The sequence below is a fragment of the Amphiprion ocellaris genome, chromosome 16, assembly GCF_022539595.1.
Source record: "Amphiprion ocellaris isolate individual 3 ecotype Okinawa chromosome 16, ASM2253959v1, whole genome shotgun sequence".
In the NCBI taxonomy this organism is placed as follows: domain Eukaryota; kingdom Metazoa; phylum Chordata; class Actinopteri; family Pomacentridae; genus Amphiprion; species Amphiprion ocellaris.
In genome coordinates, this window is record NC_072781.1 from 3,873,907 (window position 1) to 3,896,529 (window position 22,623).

Below are 22,623 nucleotides of genomic sequence, written 5' to 3' on the forward strand. Positions count from 1 at the left end.
TCTGAACCCCAAACAGTTTCTGGGGGTTTGTTGGTTATGTCACATTTTTACTCACTATTAGCTCGTTTTTCACTGCTTTATCCTCCTGAGAACCAAGGGGAAAAAGTATATTTCAATCTAGCTTTATTTTTGCTTTCCTGCCTTTTTTGAAGCTAAAACAACAACTCACGATTTAGAATTTTATAAACATATTTGTATTTTAGAGACAATAGAACAATTTCACCATAAAAAAACAAAACAGCAACACTTTGAAATCAAAATAGGCCGACAAGAAAACAAGAATGTCTATCCATTTTCTAATGAAACTTTTAGAAACGAAATTAAATAACAGTAGTGTAAAAAATTAAGAGGTTAAATGAAATATAGTAATAAACAACTATTTATTTATTACATTAATTACATTCAACATGTTTATTACCCCACAAAGAAATGCGTTTTGGGGCCGAAATTGGATGTTAAAGAAGAATTAGCCAGCTAGTTAGCTATTCGCTAACTCCATTAAATCGTTCTCATGTCCATAACAGTTGACATTCAGAAAGGGGCTACTATTTTTCCTGGCAAAAAGTTTAACTGAACTCTGACGCCCATTTATAATTCCCAGCATATTCAGAAACAAGAAAATATATGATCACAATAGGTAAAAAAAAAACCAAAACGCTATCTTAACAACTTTTTGACTTAACTTTTCTCTTTTCCTAGAAGGCACATTTTGCTGCTGTCTCCATTTTGTCTCAGCATGAAAACAGAAACAGTTTTACGGTATATCATTCAACATAACATGAAAATCTTCTCTTAAATATACAACTTTTAGGGGAAAACATTTGATTAAAAACAACTCTAAACATAATAAAAACATAAAAGCACAGGAGTGATTAAATTACACTTCATTTTAAACTGAACATCTTCCCTGTCTATTTATGCTGCTGTACTGTAGCTTCTCTGCCTAGAGCTGGTCCACAGGAACATGTTCAAGGGTTTCACTATCATCCTCCTCAGTGTCACTGGGGTTAAGGGACCTTTCACTAAACAGCCTACTCAAGTGAACAAGCTTCATATGCAGCACAAAGAGCTGACTCTCTGTGGTAATGTTGTCCATCACTGTGCACGCATGGATGGAAACAGTCCACTAAGCATGCTGTCAGGACACACACACATGAATGTATCCGTGTGTGTGTGTGTGTGTGTGTGTGTGTGTGTGTGTGTGTGTGTGTGTGTGTCGCAAGCTGCTCAGTGCACCAGTGATGTGTAAGTAAAGCAATGTCTATGCCACCGGGTCCAAGGGGCAGATACCCACCTGTCTCACACAAGCACACACGCAGGAAGACATGTATACATGTATACACAAACAGCCACCCACCCAAGGAGCCTTGCATTACCCCGCTCTTCATTCTCTCCAGTAATAGCTCGTCAAAGCAGCCGGCTAACTAAAGCTAAATAATGCCTTATACACAATTGGGCATTATCCGCTAGGCAAGCTAGCCTCTCACCACAGATGCCCAGGGGCTAATGTCCAAATGAGATGGTTCATTTCAGCTCTCTCTGTCTCTCTCTCTCTCTCTTCTGCTTTCACTTTTCTATATTTATCTGCATGACCTTGTCCTTTTCCCCCCATGGAGGTAAAGGACAGCGGCGGTAGAGAGGAGAAGAGGCAGAGTGAGGAGAGAGAAGATAAGGGGTGATGGCCATGGCTGCTGGGGCTTTTGTGTGCGCTGAAGAGGGGCATTAAAGGATCGAGAGAGAGAGAGAGAGACGTACAAGGAGAGACAGGAGGCTTTAGGCCATAGACCATAGACCAAGTAGCCTCTTAAGTGATCTGATTGCCTTGCTGGAGAACTACAGTGACCAGGCTCAGAATGGTTACTAATAATACATGTCCATTTAGACTGACCCTGCAAGCACATGCAAGCACACGAGTTCACACACAGGGCCACACACAACTAAAGAGAAGGGCAAACACCAACACTTACAAAAGGGATCACTCTCGTGTCTCATAATGCCAAACAATGAGAAATAAATACAGAAGAACACAAAGAAACATCGAAAGAGAGACGTCCATGTCCTCTAGCCGACAAGCAAAAGTGAATGACGCTTATTTTCAATTGATCAGCAAAGCGTTGTGGTGTGTATGCATATGTGTGTGAGTGTGTGTTTGCAGGATGAGAATGGGCTTAAATGACGATCATTGATTAGCTTTAGGCCTGTGGCCCACTTAGGGCACGACATGTGTTTGCACTCACACAGAGGAACCCACACATATACAAACACACACACACACAGAGAATCATCATAAGTGGATGGTGAGCTGAGACTGAAAGAGAGCCGGACACAACAAATGTAGAGAGGGAAAGTCGAAAGGAAAAACAAATGAACATAGATGAGGAAGAGTAAATAAACAAGGAATGAAAATGAAAGATGTGCTATGATGATGCTAAACCATTTTTTTCTTCCACTTTTTTGATCTTGCGGCAGCTTATATTATTTTATTAAAGCTTTTTTACTAGCTAGGATACCAAGTTTTACATTCAAGAGGAAGGAATTAAAGAGAAAACCAGCATAAAGTGTCTCTACAACTTCTACAAGCGTCTAAAACTCTACTAGTCTTTCCAAAAAGTAGTCTTTCATTTAGAGTTTTAATAATAATGGTGGAAAATGATGTCTAACACATCGCTTTAAAATCTCAAACATGTTGAGATTTTGTTTCTGGGTAATTTTATCTCAAATCATTAGAGTCCTTCTGCTCAACCATCTCTGATTGGCTTGAAACCTTTTTATCAGAAAGTACAGATGTCTAAAATCACATCTGTGAAACTTTAGACAGATTGGTCAAGTACTTTCTGGGATTTTTGTAAAATCATCCATGGATAAAAAGTTTTTCTTTGCACATATAAGTCTGAGATTATGTTTGGATCACAATATCTCAGGAACTATTAAAGATGACACCCAGAAGGTTCATAATTATAAAGCTGTGGTCCCTCAGACGCATATAAAAATGAATTTTTAACCTTTTCTGTGTCAAAACTAGTGCAAAAATCGATATTTCTTATTGTCAAATGAGATCTAGCTTCTCTGCTCTCCCTTTTGTGGTGTCATGACCCAGCTGTGTGTTTCGAAGTGGGTACAAAAAGGACTGAAATGTTATTGTAATGCAAATACAGACTTCTGCTTCATTTTTCTACACAATTATTCACTAGGGTCAGCAGCCAAAGCACACTGGTGTTTAATTTGTCAACCATGGTTATCTTGTGAGAAGTCAATTATCATCACACTCAAAAACCCAATAAAAAAAGTATCATTTTTACATTAAAAAACTATGAGTATACATTATTTGCAGCATGTATGGGCTCAGTGTGCCTCTTTAACAGGACACTCTGGTATGACAACACAGATGGTAAGACTGACCAGTAGCTTCTATGGACAAACAGCAAGGGATTCATGCACACATATACACAATCACAACACAAGCAACTATGTTATACAAAGACTTAGAGCACCCCCAACTGGGAGACAACACTAACAAAAAGAGGCAGAGAGCAGCTCTGTACAGATGCACATGCATAGACACATAAAGGAGTTGTGTATTCACATAAAGTGGGGCCTCTGCGCACACAGTAGCTTATACTTATTACAAGGTGGACTATTTATGTATCCCTCCTCTCTGTAGCCTATTTGTTTCTCTCCTGCTCTGTACTTAGACACTTCACTCCTCTTATGTGCGTGTTATGTAGCTTATAGTGTTTGTGTAGTGTAGCTATAGCTGAGCAAATGTTTTCCCACACACAGCCCAAACAAAAGCCAGGTGACACTCACGCACGACACACACATCCACAAACACACGGATGCACGCCATGAAAGAGGTGCAATTAGAGCATCCTACTTCAATTAACCAGCTCTCTAAACAAATCCACATTAGGCCCTCCATTGTGGCTGCGCTCGAAAACAGCCACTTGGGAGAGCAGCATAAAAGCTCCAACTGTATTTCTCCATGAGGACACGTGCACGTGTGTGATTTTGTGTGTGCGTGCATGTGTGTGTTTTCCCTGTTACTAGGCAACATCGAAGGCAACATCAATGGCAACATCATGTGTGATGTCACTGGTGATGTCCCTCATGATGTCACCGATAATGTCACAATACTTTGTCGAAAGTTTTTCAATGTAGGACAGGTCGGAAGCTTTCACATACTTTCCAGCAGTAGTGCAGCTGTTTTCTTCGATCGGCAACGGACAACAAACGATGACCAGCATCAACAACGACTAACTTCTACCACTGAAAGACCAACAAATCGTGTACACAACCACCATCTAACACAGACTAGACTACAGCCTTTTCTATGAAGGTCGTAAACGAACACCTCAAGGAGCGAGTGAATAATATGGGCCGCCGCCATCAACAGCTCTTCACAGAAAAGGAGCAGTTCTTTAAGTGGGCAGAGGCCAGCAAGGTCAGAACCTGCAAACTGGAGGAACTGCTGATTAACCAGAGCAGGCAGATAAGACAGCTGCAAGAAAAGCTGGGACCCGAGAGCCACAACACCCAGCAAGACCAGGCCTCTTCAGAGAGACCAGCTCCGACCATGACATGGGCCAACGTGGTCAAAGGGAAGGCCAAACAGCCGGTCATCCAGAGAGAGGACCAGGCCTCTTCCCAGACCCAGACCGCGACCATGAATTGGGCCGATGTCATGGAAGCAGAGGATGAGGTTAGGGAGCACCTGATGCTAAGAGAAGCTGAAGTCTCCCAACTCATACTGGAGAATGAGGGTCCCTTAGCAATGCTGCAGGAAGCCAAGAACCTCCAAAGAGAACCTGACCAAGAAGAAAACGAAGCCCTGAAAAAGCAAAAGATATTCTTGGAGGACAAGAATAAAAGTCTGCAGGAAGACAACAACAAACTGCAGGAGGACAAAAAAATATGGTGAAAAAGACCAAAGAACTGGAGGATAACATCCAGCTGACTGAGCATAATAACATCCCTCTCAAAGAGCTCATCAGCAACATGAAGGACCACATTAAAACACTCCAAACAGAAAAAACACAACTTGAAGACCAGAGTAAGCAGAGATCCATCCAGATCAGGGGTCTGGAGATAAAACTTTTCAAAGAATCTTGCATCAGTGGAGAGGCAGTGAACAACATTGAGTTCTTGGAAGAGCAGATCGCCATCAGAGACCAGGAACTCCATCGAATAACTGGCATTAATGACAATCTCTCAGCGATGCTCTTCAAAGCTGAGGAGCTGCTGCTGGAAGCCATCAGTGAAATGGAGGAGAACGAACAGACCTGGAAGACTGAGCAGCAACGTTTCGAGCAGCTCAGAAAACATGTTGCTCCAAAAGAAAAAGAACAGCTCAAGAAACAAAAAGAGACAGATGACCTGCAGGAAAAAATCAGACAATTGGAAGAAAATAATCAGAAACTGCAGGAGCTTTGGACCCAGAAGAAAAACAAAAAGAGACTCTAAATGTTTCAAGAGGACTAAAGACAGAAAGAGCAACAAGAAACATAGTGAAGAGGTGATCAAAGAGAGAGAAGAACAACAGGAGCAGGAGAAGAAGGTGAATAATAAGAAGAAGAACTTTTGGAGCTTTTTTTTAGAAAGAGCGACAGGAAGGTGGAGGACGATGCTGGTAGTTCAGCTTAGCTTCCCCTTTCCTCCATCTTCTCACCCCTTCTGCCTCCTTCATCCTCACCTCTAGGACCCCCCCCCCCGAAAAAAGCAATGAAACATTGGTCTCTATACACTTAAAGTGTCAGATTTGTGATATAAATCAGGGAAACCAAGATAAATCAATCTATTAGATTTAATTAAAAAACCAGCTGAACCCTTAAAATAGTGAGGCTGTTTTTACATAAGAATACATGCCAGGACACGCAAAGAACATATAAACTTCACATGTGGAATGCAAACTTTTCTAAAATCCCAGCAGCTCCTTCCTGTAGGCCATCTAGCAGCCTCTGTCACCAGTTTTGCCATAGTTTTCAAATCTGGAGGGAAATTCTGTTCTTGGTAATGCCACTGTTGTGCCATAATTTCTCCACTTATTTCTGATTATCTTCACTGTGCTCAACGTGCCTTGGAAACTATTTTGCACCGCTGCATTGATCAGCGGATGAGATTTGTGAGGCCTTTGTGGACCACAGTTTTTAAAGCAGGATGCAACTGAGAAGATGTCAGAAAAAATTCTAGAGGAATAGCTGAAGGTTTCGGGGAGTTAATCACAGTCTCTTTAACTGACAACAGGGATATAATGATGACTTTGTAACATGAGTTTGAATGTGATTCGTTGGTTGAATGCATCCATATCTACAGTTATAAAAGTGTTTTTTGCCGTGACACTGTACTACATTATTAATATAGCCCTCACTCATACAAAAAAACACTGCAACATTTATCCCCAATATAAATTTCTATATTCTGTATTCTAAAAGGGTTTTTTATCAGAGGCCTTCTACTCAATCATCACTGAATTCCTTGAAACTTTGCTACCATAGAATATGGATATTTAAAATGGTATCTGTGACATTTTAGCCTGCTATTTCAGGTAGTTTCTGAGATACAAATACATTTTTAAAATTGAAATGAATTTGAGGCTATGTTTCGATGACAATACCTTAGGAATTATTAAAGAAAAAAAAGCGAGAATTTTCCATCATATTTTCTCACACTGCAATTGATTCAGAATCTGCAACACTTGGAAAGCAGGTTAAACAGTGTTTGATTGTGAGTGAGTTGAAATATGAAAAAAGAAATTGAAGAGGTCACGAAAAGCCCCATGTTTCAGCACACATTACCAAAAGAAAATGGATAATGCAAAACTAAACAGAGATATTGTTGGAGCTATAAGTAAAATATGTGATAGACAGAATATTTTTGATTGTGAAATTTGATTTCAATTTTAAATACTAGTTATACTTCTTCTTTCATAACTGACTGAGCAGGTATGACAAGTTGTACCAGTTGCTAGAGAGTCTAATCCACATAAAACAGTTCTGGAGTTCCAAAATGGTTGGTTTATATATCCCTAACCTGGGGTCACAGGTATGTAGAGGTTCCTACATAAACCATAGTCTACTAAACAATAACTGTTTAAACATCACGCTTTTCGTGAACTTCATACACAAAAAATTACAGAAAGTGTGAATGTCAACAAAGGATTCTCCTTATGGCAATACTTTCTATACATATTAAAAAGTAGTTTAACTCTTTAACTCAAGGTTAAAATCGCCTTCAGGCCCGGAGAGATCATCTATATTTACCTTGTTATAAAATAGTATTAGAAAGACCTCACGACATATGAAGCTCGATACCTGATAATCTGGGATTTCACAGTTATAACCAGACTTTCATCTCCACAGCTCAGTCACTACATCACCCAAATCTCTGACCTGCATCTACTTCACATGTGAACGACAGAGAAAGACAGAGAGAGTCAGGGAGAGCATATTTCAGCCTCAGTGGGCGAACACAAAGGTCTGTGGCGCCATGGCCTGCTGTGTGTGTGTGCGTGTGTGTGTGCGTGTGCGTGTGTGTGTGTGTGTGTGTGTGTGTGTGTAATAAGCCTAAAACTCATCAAAAGCCACAGAAGTACACTCAGATCAAATCTTCATTTGAAATATTCATTTTCAATTTGAATTTTGTTGTCACTGCCTGACTTTCCACCACTTTTAAAAGTCTCATGTTAAATACAGGTAACTTTTCTCCCATAAAATTAAAAAAAAAAAAGTCACGGCACGATGTTTGAATTAGTAGTTAGCTACAACCGCTTTAGTCTCTTCAGCTTGGAGCCCCAGAGAGATGCTACAGCTAGTTAGTGATTATGGAAGTCTCTCAGGGTGACACTGGAAAATCAGTTAACTTTCCCTCAGAGGCCTACACTTGCCCACATTAGCATCTAGCACACCCATTAGCGTCAACACCTACTTTAGCATCAGCCAAGTGACAGTTAAAGGGCCCTGTGGGGCTATTTAGAGAAGTCTCCAGATAGAGGCAGACTGACAGCATGAAGACGTGACTACAGTAGTTTGTGCATTAAAGCTGTATAGTGACTCACAAAGCAAGTTAATGGCTCTTTAGCTAAATAGCAAACACATTAGCTTTTTTCAGTAAAGACATGTTGACAGGCTGAAGGCTGACAGGCAGCTGCTCCACCTCTCTGTTAGGGCCTTTTCACAATGCAGTGTGAAGCACTAATGATTCCCAAGGGCTATATCGGTTTATTGATAATTAGCAGTAAGTCTGCATACTTACAGTGACGTGACAGACAAAAATAAATTCAGCATGTCCACCTGGCAGAAAATAAAGTGAAGCTACTAGATTGTATTCTTGTTGATGGTTCATTGCAGACAGAGTGAGGACCTGCAGTGGCCCTGATACACTATATTATAGGCTGTTTCGAGATTTAACACAGATCTAAGGCTGAATTTACAGATACAGAAAGATGCAATGGAGAAAAATGCAGATTATAGTGAGATGTGTTATTTCAGTACCATGGACAGGGACATGGACTTATCAATTAACAAGTCAATATATAATCGAGGGACTTTTGAAGTCCATGTGATACATCTTGTATATATTTTTATTAAAAATTAAAAAAAAGGTTTTTTATGTTCATTATGATCATGCCTTTACAAATTCCAGAATTATTTGTTATGGAAATAATCACTTATTAATAAAAAATGACTGGATAGCACTAAAATGTCAACTAAATAACCATGTGAATTTAATAACAACCACCTTCTAATCAGCTAAACAATAATAAAATGAGCTGATTCAGAAATAGTTTTGACTGTGTTCTTTTCATTAAGTTGAAATAATCATAACAGATATTTCTTTTTTGGCAATATATCAAATTTTATATGGAAAATAACAAATTGTATCTGTGTCTGAGAAATCACTTTCAACTAAGTTCCCCATTACAAAAACACCTCTCAAGGAAGTGTGTTAATTCCAGATCACATGACCTGCTCCACATGATGTCATTTCCTCCTGAAGAAAAGACTGGCCAGACTCCAAGGCTTTCTGAGTTATTTAATATAAAGTAGTCAACAGGTTTACTACAATATCTTTATAAATAACCTTCAATTTCAATTTTACTCAGTTGTATATATAATATGTAGAAGAATCTTTCTGTAAAAATGCCATGTGGTGTTTGGTTATAGACGGTCATGTTGATAACCTGAAAACAGTAAAAATGTCAACTATGTTACAAAAAGTCCCGCAATTATATATTGATCCTAACATCACCTGCTGATATTTTAGCTGCACAACAAAGTGAGATGGATTTGACCAATAATTTGCTCAAATCTTTACCCAGTAAGATAAAGAAGAGAAAATTTAGGCAAATTCCACACACATGCATTCAGAAAGACTGCCGTTGGTAAAGATAATTCTGTTTGAGAAATGCTCTGATCTAGACTTTTATCGTAATAAGCAGCGAGGTAAACAGAAATACAGCAGACAAGCAGTATGAATGAATGAATGAATGAATGAATGAATGAATGGGTACTAAAGTAGTGGAATCGACAATACAAACAGACACACCACTTCAGTTGGTGCTGTTTGCTGCGTGAGCAGTGGCGGGTTATCATCTCTATTTAACAGAGGACACAGACATAGTCAGAATTTGATCTGTTTTTGCCACAATCTAGACACAGACAAATTTTCTTGAAAATATTCAACTGAACAAGACAGACTGGGCCAAAGATTGGCCCTTTTGTAACTGGAGAGAACCACAGGGCCGAGGCTGCCAAACATTCTGCCCCCAACTTGCTCCATCACAGCTGGTACAGAGCCTTGGTGCAAAACTTACAACCATGTTCCTGCAGGTAGAATAAAGGTCAAGTTTCATTTTTCTGCAACAGATTTGCTAAATAAAAAGAGCGTTCTGATTCCTGTCTTATAAGAAATAAAGAATAGTCACAAAACTTTGAGTGGAGAAACTGCTTTCATCTACAACAGATTTCCCTTCTGCACAATTTATGTTTCTGTGCTGCAAATATCAGAAAACAAAGTAAAGAATCCATTTTAAAGCTGCAGAATTATTATTCTGTATGGCGTTACATCAGGTAAAAATGGTGAAACCAGTGCAAGGCAAAGAAACACTGTAACACAAACTGAGTGTTTGGAGCGGAGCCAAAGCCTATTCCCATATGGCCGTGTAGCCATTTACCATAGCTGTTCCACTCGCCGCCCAACACGCTAATCACATTAATCATCTATTTGTTTTAAAACATCATTAGGGACGTTCACACACAGACTTGCACGCGCATAATCAAACACACTCGTGGCCTTTGGGAGCACACAGTGGTGCACTTGATGGGTACAAGAGGGAGAAGAGCCAAATTAACTACCGTACACTAATCACTTAGCTCTCTAATGGAAGAATACTCATCACATTTGTGTTTGTGCATACATTAATGGTAAACACAATATATTGACAAACAAGGTACACATGGACGCTTAGTATGAACATAATAAGATATTCTGAGTACACTTATCAGTCTGCATTATGAAATATGTGCATGCAGCGTTGAGTAAATTTGTACCACTCTTATGTACTATTCTGCAGTGATGCCCAAGGATGTATTCATCATCATGGCTGCCGCTAATGGTGTAAGAGATTCTATAGGAGAAGCAGCGCAGATGTCTGCAATCAAAAATAAATGTTGTAAGTAGCTATAATAAGAGAAAGATTATCTTTGAAGGTTTCATAGCTTTGATATAATCATTATGCACGACTGCTGAGTGAAATGTTTTCCTCAAGGTAATAAAAAATAGATTTTTTTTTTAAAGTGAAAAAAGAAAGATCTCGTGCTATGATTAACAGAGTTGGCATAGCAACTAATAAAGCACAACTACCTTTGCTCTACAGAAATTAGCCGGACCATGTATATGTTTTGATTTCAGATGCAAAAAGTCGATTGCACAAACAAAAGCTACCAGATTGAGGCAGAGTATATTATCTGGTTGTGATATGGCCTTCTTGACTGTTAATCACGCATCGGTGATATTATCTACACTCTTCTCACATACTCTGTCTTTGTGTGTGCGTTACATGGTTGGAGGGGCTGGTGTACGCTGAGCTTAGGGCACCATAGGGGACATTGCCAGGAGGGGCATATAGGGGCTGGGTGACTTAAATGGAGAAAAATCCAATAATTGTATCCGTCCAGAGGGAGGGCGAGCTTTTAGGGAGGGGAGCGACCTGTTATTACTCTTTCTCTTTTGTTTCTCTCTTTCATTTCGTCCTTTAATTCTAGGGTGAGGGGGTAACCTAAGAAAAAGGAGGGAACGGAGTAGAGAGACATGAGGGTTACAGGCTGAGCTTGCTGTTAAAGTATGTCCTTGTAATTAGCTGAGTATTAGCAGTGGTGACAATGCAGGAGCACTGGGCAGGGAAGCACCCTTTAACGCTCTACTCATTTCCTGAACTTAATCCCCACCGCTTAATGGTAATAGTGCGCAAGTGCACACGCATCTGGACACACACACACACACACACACACACACACACACACACACACACACACACACACACACACACACACACACACACACACACACACACACACACACACACACACACACACACACACACACACACACACACACACACACACACAAAGCTCTCAGTCATGCACAAATACACATAATAAACTGCTGACTATAATGGGAAAGGACTCCCTGTGCAAAGCTACACCCAGCAGCTCACCTTCAATCCCTATTGTGCTCAAAGTCATAATGATGGTTTACTGCAGGGAACTTCAGCGTGCATGTGTGTGTGTGTGTGTGTGTGTGTGTGTGTGTGTGTGTGTGTGTGCATGTACATAAACATCCACGTCTGCATGCGCACATTAGCATCAAGTTGTGCTCAGATATAGTGTGGCAACTGTTTACTTCTCGAGTGTCAAGAAGCTTCTAACACCCTGCAGTACTTCAGGCAAGTCCCTGTTTCTTGTTTCCTCCAATGAATGGATGGAGGAGACAAGGCTGCGGAAGCAAAAATCAATTACTTTCAATTAAGTCAACCGGCAACTCTTTCAATGTGCCCTCAAGCCACTCAAGTCTTGCTTACAATACCTCCAACCCCCACTCATACACCACAAAGTGACACACACACACGGCATGCACATGTACGTCCACACTTTTAAAAAGCCACATCCACTTACTGCGTCTTTTTGTGTTTAGTGGTTAAATTATAGACCGAGAAACAATTACTGTGGCATTGGCTTAAAAAAAAATGCTCTCGAACAACAGTTGAAGCATTTCAGTTTGTCATTCTGATCCAACTGTACAGAACTTGTGAAAGTATCAGACATAATACAAAAGGCATTTAATTACACTCGGTATAATTACATTTGGCTTATTTGAAACTGTTAATCCAATAATTCATTATTTATTAGAGGAGAAAATGCTTCCAGTAGAAAAACTAACCACTAACTGCATGAGGGGAACAGTAACTTTGAGTGGCAATGAGGCTTCTCACATTATTTGATCACTCTTTACTCCTTTGTGTATGTAGCCTCACATATACATAGAAAAGACACTGAAGCTCACTCTCTGTCGCACCACAGCAAGTGTAACAGCAGCTGATGGCCAAAACTCTAGTGCAGGATTCGATATAAAACCAATCTATGAGTGCAAAACTGTTGTTTTTGTCATTTAACATGAGGTCTGAGTTGTTTACAACACCTTCAGCCATCTTTTCAGTCTCTCCTGCAGGACGTTAGAGGAGTAGGTGCTCCAGATGAGAAAAAATATATAACACTCAGCTGGGGTCATCTGTTTTTCATTTGAATAAATTCACACATATCTGCGCGTTTTGAAACCTGTGGTGCTGCTGACACTACAGGGTACTTTAAATTTGTTGAAAATAAGTTAATATTAATTCGCTGTGAAAGTGTGAATTTCAGTGTCAATACAATGTCAATGGAAGACTGTATTTCAAGAAATGTGTATTTTGAGAAATAATAAACGTTCATCTATTCTATTCCTCAAAACTCAGGTCATGGACCGCCTTGTAATCAAATCATTTGATAACATGAAAGCAAACTGAATGAATATTATTCATTATCATCACAATGTACAAAGAGAGGGGCTTAGAAAAGCGGAATAAATTGCTGGCAAAGGAGGAATAAAAAACAGCTCATAGGAGTCAGAGAACATGGACATGGACCGATTGTATTATTTTCTGAAGAAGCTTGTGCAGTGTTCTCTTTTCACATTGATTTTTGCTCCATTAGCTTAAATCAAAACCGTAAGAGACACCTGAGCTCAGTCCAGAGCGCACCAGTAGAGAACCATTTCTATAGAGAACATGTTATAAACAGCGCAGAGGGGGACCGCAAACCTTGTCATTGACACAACAGTCAGAGTAAGTGTGTGTCTACGTGAGCGTCTTTGTGTATGTGTGTGTGCGCCTGCCAGCTCCCAGTCTACCGCTATTGTCTAACAAGGTCTAATTAGCACTATGGCACAATGAATTAGCATAATTATGCAAACAGGGCTCCGCTAAAGGCCTGGCACAAGGGGAGGCTACGGGGGGCACCTATTACAACACACACACAGGCGCACACATGCTCCAAAGCGCACACACACTGTCGATAAGAACATTTAGACACCAGTTCAACACACTACGCTCGTATACATGACAGTGACGGATCCTCTGGATGCAGAAAACAAGCGTACCCGTCCAACAATTCAACACAAAGTGACAGGAGGCTGTTGTGTGCGGTGATAAATGGATTATTTGACAAAGCATTTATGTGTCTAGTGTGTTTTGGAGGCTGATACCCCTCTCCTCTTTACGAACACATCCTTCTGTAACCAACAGTCCCCCATACCACCACAAACATCACATATACAGACAGAAATGACCAGCTCTCCATCACCCTCCCTCTCAACACTCAAACATTCGGGGCTTATAGTATTTACCAGTGGGGGTGATAGGTGAAGTCTGTGGGAGATAATAGGGATGACTGAGAGGCTGAAAGGCTAGTAGCCATTCAGACAATGACAGCTATAGTGAGGAAGGCTCTATTAGGCTTCATTAGGATGCTTGGCTCTTGATTACAGACACACAAACACATGCGCACACACACACACACACACAGAGTCATGTTTCCATCACTTCATAATGCTAATAGCAACAAGGAAAGCATTGTTCTACAATGCATCTACACACGAAAAACAAATGTGGCGCAACAAAACACATAATGCAACAGTCTGCATTAGTCTTTTTTAGTTGTGACAATGCCTAATAAAATGATGTTCAACCAACTAACGATATGGAGTTAGAGGAATTAGTCTTTCCTCTACAATCCGTGTTATTCTAAATGACCAGTGAGTTATTAATTCCTAGCATAAACACAAGTTTGAAGTGAAATCCTGACCTCTAGGTACAGAAAAGATAAGTTATCAAATCAATTTAACTAATTTATTTATATTCCATTTTTAATCAATTTAAATTTAAATAATCCATCTAAATCAAAAATTATAATTTTTATCTTACAACATACATTTAATTAAGTGGTGGTAACAGGTCCTATTAATTACTTCTGAGAGTGTAGAGCTTCCAGTGGAGGATCCTACACTCTATGCATCCTAAACTTCATAAGTCTGAGCATATATAAATACACATAGGGATAGGTGTGTGTTTGTATGTGTGGACCCACTAATCAGTGACTGCAGCTTGAAACATGAACCCGACCCCATCCCAACAAGCCCTCGAACCAAAATCCCTCCAACATCAACAAGCTCTGCATAAACCCTCTCAGTCACACACGTACACATCCTGTGATGCATTCTTAGTCACCCAACCCCAAGGGGCCTGTATTGTGTCCAGAATTCCTGACCCCTAGCAGGAAACAAGCGCTCCTAAAACCCCAAACGACGCCTATACAAAGCTGTCTTACAATTACAAGCCCCAACTGTCAGCTAGAGAACCGGGAAGGTCACAAGTTCAGAGTTCAAATAGTTCAAAGTGGTCGAGTCCAGCATGAAGTGAGGCCAATCGTTCAGGGACAAGACATAATGAGTAACTAACTGCAGCTTCATGGCTTCTAGACGACCACCAGGGGGAGTGATTTCTCCTGGGAGAACCAGGTGAGAGGACCTGTGGCCAGGTAAAACTCACCTGTCACCTAGATGAAGGATGCCATCTATAGGAACAAAACATCAATCGCACATCCAAAACAAACCCAACGACAACCTTCTCAAACTCAATTTGTATCAACTAATCTTTATAAAACTAGAGCTATGAAGGGAACCTGAGCACAGTCAAATAAGATTTCAAAAAATCTGTTTTTTCCATTAATAATTGTAAAATTTTTTCATAGGTTACTGATTTCCTAGTTCACCAGGTGATGTCTTAATTCCTCAGAAATGCCATGAAAACCTTTATTTGGCTTCATTAAATTACTTATTTTTTTCTTTGTGTCAAATTAAATATTTTCACAGGACTGCAGTTCTTATTGTGGTGTTACAATACAGGCTAATACACACAAAAGAGGGCTTGGATCATTTGTTGAAAGACATACAACAAGCATTAAATTTCAGCATAGTAGCCTCACATCCAAGATTTGCAAAATGATTTGTTTCCTGAGTGATCTCAGTAATATGATGTCATCTGGCACCTCTAAGAAACACTCTCCATTTCCTAAAATGTTCATTGAGACCCCTTCCCTGCTCCTCTGGTCTTAAAATGAAACCACTGACTCTGGCTTATCTTCCCCCTAAGAAACAACATATTGTTCACATCCGTGCACAGTTGTAGGACAAACACAATAGCCAGGAGAGAGGGTCATGCTGTGAGGGGGTAGCAATTTTAAGCTGAGTCCACACATTTTGGAAGCAGTGGGATAATCCGGCCGGGCTTTTTAGCCTGCTATTCAGGACGACAAGGACCCCTAAGACTAGGGCTTGTCCACACCTCAGGGGTAGGGGATTATCAGGACAGCAGGAAAGGTGGAGAGAGTGACATGAATATGTGTTCATTAGCGCGGTAGCAGTTGATTTTTGCAAGCATTGCACCTGGCTGTATATCTTTGTGAGTGGCGTGCAGAAGTCAGTATGTGTGTGTATGTGTGTTTGTGTATCTAGAGGGGTTTCTCTTTGACTCCCACCTCCAAAAATATACCCCAGAGCTCTGACAGGGTCACCTCTGGGCCTTTCAGAGCCTCCTCTCAACCAATCCTAATTGATCTCACGCATTACTAGTCCCAAACATGGGATGGAGAACAGGAGGGAGATGGCTGCCCCATTGTTTGAGGAACGAGGTCCCCCTTGCTAGTGGCTCTCACTCCTTACACACACACACACACACACACACACACACACACACACACACACACACACACACACACACACACACACACACACACACACACACACACACACACACACACACACACACACACACACACACGTTGCACCTCTGGCATGCCCACCCACCATCTCCCCCTTTTCTCATCTCCCCTCCTCTATGCTCTCGTCTCCGGCTGTGTTAATCCACTGGCCAAGTCAGGAACTCAGTTACCCATCTGGCCAAGCATGACTCCAGCTGGGAGGACAGAGAGACGGATGGAAGGAGAGACGGAGGGGTGGAAGGAGGAAAGAGGAGCAGCGGTGAGAGGAGTAAATTGAGAAAGATGAATGCCAATGAGGGGGTCGCTCTTAAGTAGTTGGAGATGTTTTGTGTGAAGGAGAAAGTCTTTATCCTAGTTTCCACTTTATATATATAAAAAGAGGATGAGAACGAAGGACAAAGTGAATGAGTTATCTGCAAAACCACAAAGAACATTTGAAGGCCACTGAAGTAGCACAAGGTAAAAACACGATGACCTCTTCTTTTTCACTCTCCAAAGGGAGAAAGTATTGATCCTTTTGTGTCTTTGTGGAGAAAAGGGATTATCCATTCTAGCAGGTTGGAATGAGAGTTTCCACTGAGCTCTGTCATGACTTATAGAGTCTGATTCCGGTGTGCAGTGAAGTCCCCCTTAGCTATGGCTTTCACCTCTGACCTGGCTCCTGTTCAACCATCTGGCTGGGTAATGCTAACCCATGACTTTTATCTAAACCTTACACGTCTGTGAAGGTGGACCTGCACAGAAAGTGGCGAGTAATTACTTAAAAAGGATATTGTGGAACGAAATAGATATTTAAATTACTAATATTTTAACACTTGTCATTGTTTCTAATGGTCCCTGCCTTAACCCTCTGAACCCTAAAATCTATCAGCACATTTGAAAAGTATGTTAATTTAAAAAAAAAAAAAATGTTAAGCTGTCAAAGCTACACCATTTATTTTCAACTTCAAGCTGTTTTTATTACCTACTCATCTCTGGCATGCACTTCCATATAGAAGATTAACCAAATCTAAACTTAAAATCATGATTTTTCATTGAAATCACTTCCTTTTACATGTCTCTTTTAGGAATTCTCGGAAAATAAAACAGATTGGAAACAAGTATGGAAGCAAGTTCAATTCAATTTCATTTATATAGCACCAGTTACAATTTAAACTGTCTGAAGAAATCAAAAATTTAAGCAGCAAAATAGTTTTAGAATTCAGAGTCACCTTTCTCTCCAATATTGTTAACACCTGTGAGTACTTGGAAAAAGGTGGCTCATGCTGATTCAACATTTTTTGGGGGGGATTTTTGGGAAAAAAAATAAGTACATGAATAGAAATTTGTTTTTTTTTCTTATTTTCTGATATCTGTCATTATAACTCTGTCACACTGCACAGACAACATTTTTCAGTTGTCTTTACTTCTTGCCAGAGTTGTGCTGTTTCCATAGAGGGGCAGGACTTTATTTTGCAGTGAAAAATGAACCCACAGTGAACAAAAATTTCATAGTCGTGCAAAATACCCATTTACTGCTTGGGGTTCTGAGGGTTAATGTGAAATGCGGTCAAAAACAAATTTCTCCTGATTTGGACAAAAAAGTTGCCTGATATTTCATACAATTCACTAATTAAGCAAATGGTTCGGAAAGAAGTATATACAATAACATTTACATTGCATGCTATAGAGTATGTAAAACTAACTAGAATTATCTGAACTCTCATTCTGAAAGCTACATTGCTGGATTGTTTGAATGCATGTCTAGCCAAAATCCCCCTATGACTGAATTTTAAAAAAACACACACAAGAAATAAGTATACAGAACAGAGTATGACTGAATTAAACAAAAATTGAAGTTAAACTCAGTCAAGTGTAACATTTCAAAAGTGCCTCACAGAATGAAGGTCAGAATCAAGGCTGTTGTGTTTCAAGTGATGCTACTCCACTCCGTATCATAGAGCATGTGCAAATCCCCGCTTGAGTCATGTTCTTTCCTTTCTCCCAAACCACTCATCACTGTCGACTGAAGCAATAAGAAGACTGCAACCCACTTTCTTTCCAAAGGACATCTGAAGGTAGTTGGGAGGAATGAGTACATGATAAACCGCAGTAGAAGGCACACAAGAGACACACTCCCATTCAAAGAGATGGAATCAAACCACCTACGTCAAACCATCAATCAAACACGAACAGCACACAGCGTGAGGTTAACCCAAACTTGCAGTGTGTGTGTGTGTGTGTGTGTGTGTGTGTGTGTGTGTGTGTGTGTGTGTGTATCAAGGATAAAAGCCAGAGAGCATTATGGGTAAAAACGAACTCCACTGTGAACACAATCACATGCATGCTTGCACACAAATGCATTACAAATACAACGACTTTAAGTAGTAAATATGTACTTACAGACATTGCCAGTGTTGTCAAAACTGTTGAGCACTTCGTTAACTCTAAGAGGACCCATGTTATCCCTGAGAGATACAAAATACACACAATTATACAGCAGTCTGCGGTGTATAATTGTCTGATGGTAAAACAAGATTAAAACTCTTAATTGCTACTTCAAGCGTTGTTCCACAGAAAAATAATTGAAAAGTGAGCACAGATTTGACTTCTTATGTACTCACGAACCTTAAAAGTTGACATAGCTGAGATGCAGAGGAAATCATTGGCTGTTACAACATTTATAAAACACCTTGAAAATTTGTTACAAAAATTAATAGTTTTCTTTAGTTTGAAGCTTAATCAGGTTTTGAGATAGTTTTCTACTGAGATTTTCCCTGTAATTTACATATATTTGTGGTAATTTTCTCTGAAAAATGAACATTGTCTCTGGATGCTACTCAATAATGTCATCATCCATGCTTTTACTTTGTACCTTAGAAGTTGTTTAATACTTATTTTAACTAGTCTGGTGTTCTGTGGTGTCACAAAATGGTCCTTTGTGTGGTGCACTGTCACTGTGCTTCATCTGTGCCAGCATGAAACAGGAGCCTTATGTGTATCCGTTCAAGTGTGTGTACCTGAGTAAGGCACTGTACTCAGGAGAGAAGACACTTCTGTACTCCACCCACTGGTCATCTGAGGTATCACTATGGTCTTGTGCCACGAGCCTTTTCCTGCTGAAAAGGTCAAACGTGGAAAATCTGCGAACAGACACCTGTTTGACCTCTGGACAGTCCACCTGCTTCTGACGTAACACCTGTGAGAGAAAAGAACAGGAACTGATAAAATTCAGTTTTACCCCTTGTCTGCTTAATAGACAAGAGGTCTTTTGGGAATACTATAGTATTTAATACAGGTGAAAGAATTTTACTGGAGTGGTAATTTAAAAATATGTTTTGATTGAAAATATATCAATAACATACAGCAGAGATTGACCGATTATGAGCCTCTTCTAGTGCTGGGCGATATGGAAAAAATCATATATCACGACATGGATTATTTTATATCACGATAACGATATATATCGCAGTATACCACAATAAAGTATGTTTTCAGTTATTCTCTGAAAAGTTTGACAAAAATTTCATTGCTTACTTTTCTCTATGAAACTTCAACCTGTTGCTAGGGCTGGACCCGAATATCCGGTCCGATGGTTGTATGCGGATATTAATTTCGAGAATGCGAATATTCGCATTTTATAATATTTTTTTTCGTCTTTATTTTCACTTATATAAACTTAGAGTATGCATAGTGACAAGAAAACACTAATACAATCGTCGCAGGCTATTTAAGGATATATTTGCTGTAATAATTGATAAAATTAGGTTAGAAACGATAGAAACGATAGAAGAGAAATGGCACGATAGACACTTTTCTATCGTTCTCATGATATGTATCGTCATATTGCCCAGCACTAGCCTCTTCGATTATCAGATCTGATATTCACCATTTTTTTAATTATTAACATCATTGCTTTTTAAAGCTGGTTCTCAATACAAAAAAAATTCCAACATTGCATGACTCTGGTTGTCAAACAGCCAGTTCTTTTCATCTGCATTCACAAATCTGCGGCCTCAAGCATTGCTCAGCAAAGTACAGAACTATCTGCAGTAACAGCCTCTAAACACTGAAGGATAATATGTGTAAAATGTACATAAAGAAAGGCATTTCAACAACGTTCTGTGTTGGTGGTTGTCATTTTCAATTTTACAGCAAATTTTATCTGTTCCAAATATGCTAGTACTAATAATCAGTATTGTTATTGGCCCTAAAAATAACTCCTTGGTGGATCCCTAATATAAAGAGTTTGTATTGTTATAAACGCAGTAAAAAAAAAAATCCCCTTGTATATTTATACATAAAATAAATCAGTATCGTTTTTTTCCTTCTTTATGTCACGAACATTTCTTTAGACAGACACAAACAATACACAATTTTATGTAGTATATATGATAAAAACACTACTTGTCTACAACATAAACTGAAATTTCTCCTTGGATTTTATTACTATACCTCGCCATTAATGCTGGCAAAGTCCACACTCATTTATTCATTCACTACTGTGTCAGAAGGAAGAAGTGCAAAATGAAGAATGCCAGATGGCCCCTTTGCAGAGAGCTTTTCTTCTCAGCCCAGCACAAGGTCTGTATTATGTCCATTTATGGATAAAAAAGCAAAAGCCCTATTTTAGCACAGCTACCGGTCTTGTGCTTACAAGGTTTTGTCCATGCATCAGATTCTGTGGTCATGGGAAAAGATAGCTTGCAAGTCATGACGCACTTACCGTATATCTGAAAGTAAGTACTGTTATTAAAATATTTTTGTGTAAATGCAGAGAAGATGAATCTTACTGGAAAAAGCAGGCTGCTATCACACTAAAACATATTGAAAAGGAATGTTAAATAGGCAGTGTAATAACTGCTGAATTATCAGACTGTGTAGAAAAAACACCCCAAAATATGGCTTTATTTCACACAGCTTGGGTAAAGAATAATACTATGTTAGCTATATGGTATACTATTTGAAAGTTAACAAAGCCATATTTTTTTTTATCATTTTGTCATCTCGAACATTGAACAATTTTGAATGACAACGATTCTAACATAGAAACAAAATCCAAATACGTCCAACAATAAATAAATTGTTAAACATTCAGCATACTTCGAAAACGAGAATAGTCGAAAAAGACAGACGCTGCACGACTGGACAGACTGGTGAGGAGAGCTGGCTCAGTGGTGGGGACAGAGCTGGACTCTCTGGTTTCAGCAGCAGAGAAGGACCCTGGAGAAGTTTCTCTCCATTCTGCCCAGCATCCTCTGCACAGGACAGTGATCAGGCAGAGGAGTGTGTTCAGCTCTAGTTGCTGTCTCCGACCTGCATCACCAACAGACTCAGGAACTCTTTTTTCCCCCAATCAGACTGTACAACTCATCACTGAGTGGTCAGAGGGGTCTCAGTAATGGTCACAGTAGAACCAGTGTGATTGTAGAATTTCTATGCACCTTAGGTAGTTTAATACATGTTTTCCTACTACCTGTCAAAGTCACTTTAAATCATTGTGTCTTGAAACGTGTAAATATTGTATGTTGAATTTTAATTACATTTAGTATTTTTTATAGATTTTAAAATCAGAAGTGTTTTTTATAGTGTTGTACAGCAGGTCTTTCAGAGTATATACTAACTTTTAATGTTACTGTTACTAACCTGCCTGTCATATCTTTTTGTTATTTATGTTGTATGTAAGCTGCTGAACACTTGAATTTCCCTCGAGATTAATAAAGTATCTATCAATCTATATGCCTATCTAGTCTTAAACACGAGAGATTTGTGCTTGCTTTTGCTTCGATACCTGTCTCAGCAGAGTCCACCTGGCTCGGGCGACATCAGTCGTAGCACAGTTATCTGCTCTGGAGGAGAGGGAATCAGCTGTACAGTTGTCTTCATTAATAGTATCCATAAAAACCGAACCCGGCTTGGTCTTTTCTGAGGAGCCGGCGGAGTCCTTCTCCATTTTACCTCCGAAGTTCTGCGTGGAGATAAATCTGTAAACAAATATCCTGGCTGTGGAGGTGTCACAGTTAACGGCAGCAATGCGGTAATACAAAAATAAGGCTTCTTTCACTCACTATAGCAACGCAGAACGGATCGCAGTTACGGCTTGACTGTGATCACCTGTTACACCCACAATGGATGCATGCTACTTCCGTACACTTTTGACATTCGAGGCATAACAATGGATTGCCGAGATTATCGGGCTCGAGTTTCAATCATAGCTGTCATCGGCTCGTGACGGAAGTTGATTACTTTAGTCTGGCGGTGCTCACCACGTCATCAAGCG

The 22,623-nt window shown here is 39.7% G+C and overlaps 1 protein-coding gene across 4 annotated transcripts in view; it reads right to left on the reverse strand.

The window, feature by feature from the left end:
* Positions 1-22,623, reverse strand: part of camkmt (calmodulin-lysine N-methyltransferase) — a 154,144-nt gene that overhangs the window by 130,940 nt on the left and 581 nt on the right. The window contains exons 1-4 of one of the 4 annotated variants that reach the window (XM_055018489.1): positions 22,412-22,561; positions 22,135-22,311; positions 19,364-19,542; positions 18,747-18,811 (exon numbers count right to left, since the gene is read on the reverse strand). In XM_055018489.1, the coding sequence (XP_054874464.1) occupies positions 18,747-18,811; positions 19,364-19,542; positions 22,135-22,296 (406 nt within the window). In that variant the 5' untranslated portion in view covers positions 22,297-22,311; positions 22,412-22,561. Of the gene's footprint in view, positions 1-18,746; positions 18,812-19,363; positions 19,543-22,134; positions 22,562-22,623 lie in introns of those variants that run through there. The other 3 variants (XM_055018491.1, XM_055018490.1, XM_055018488.1) reach the window with 3 other exon arrangements.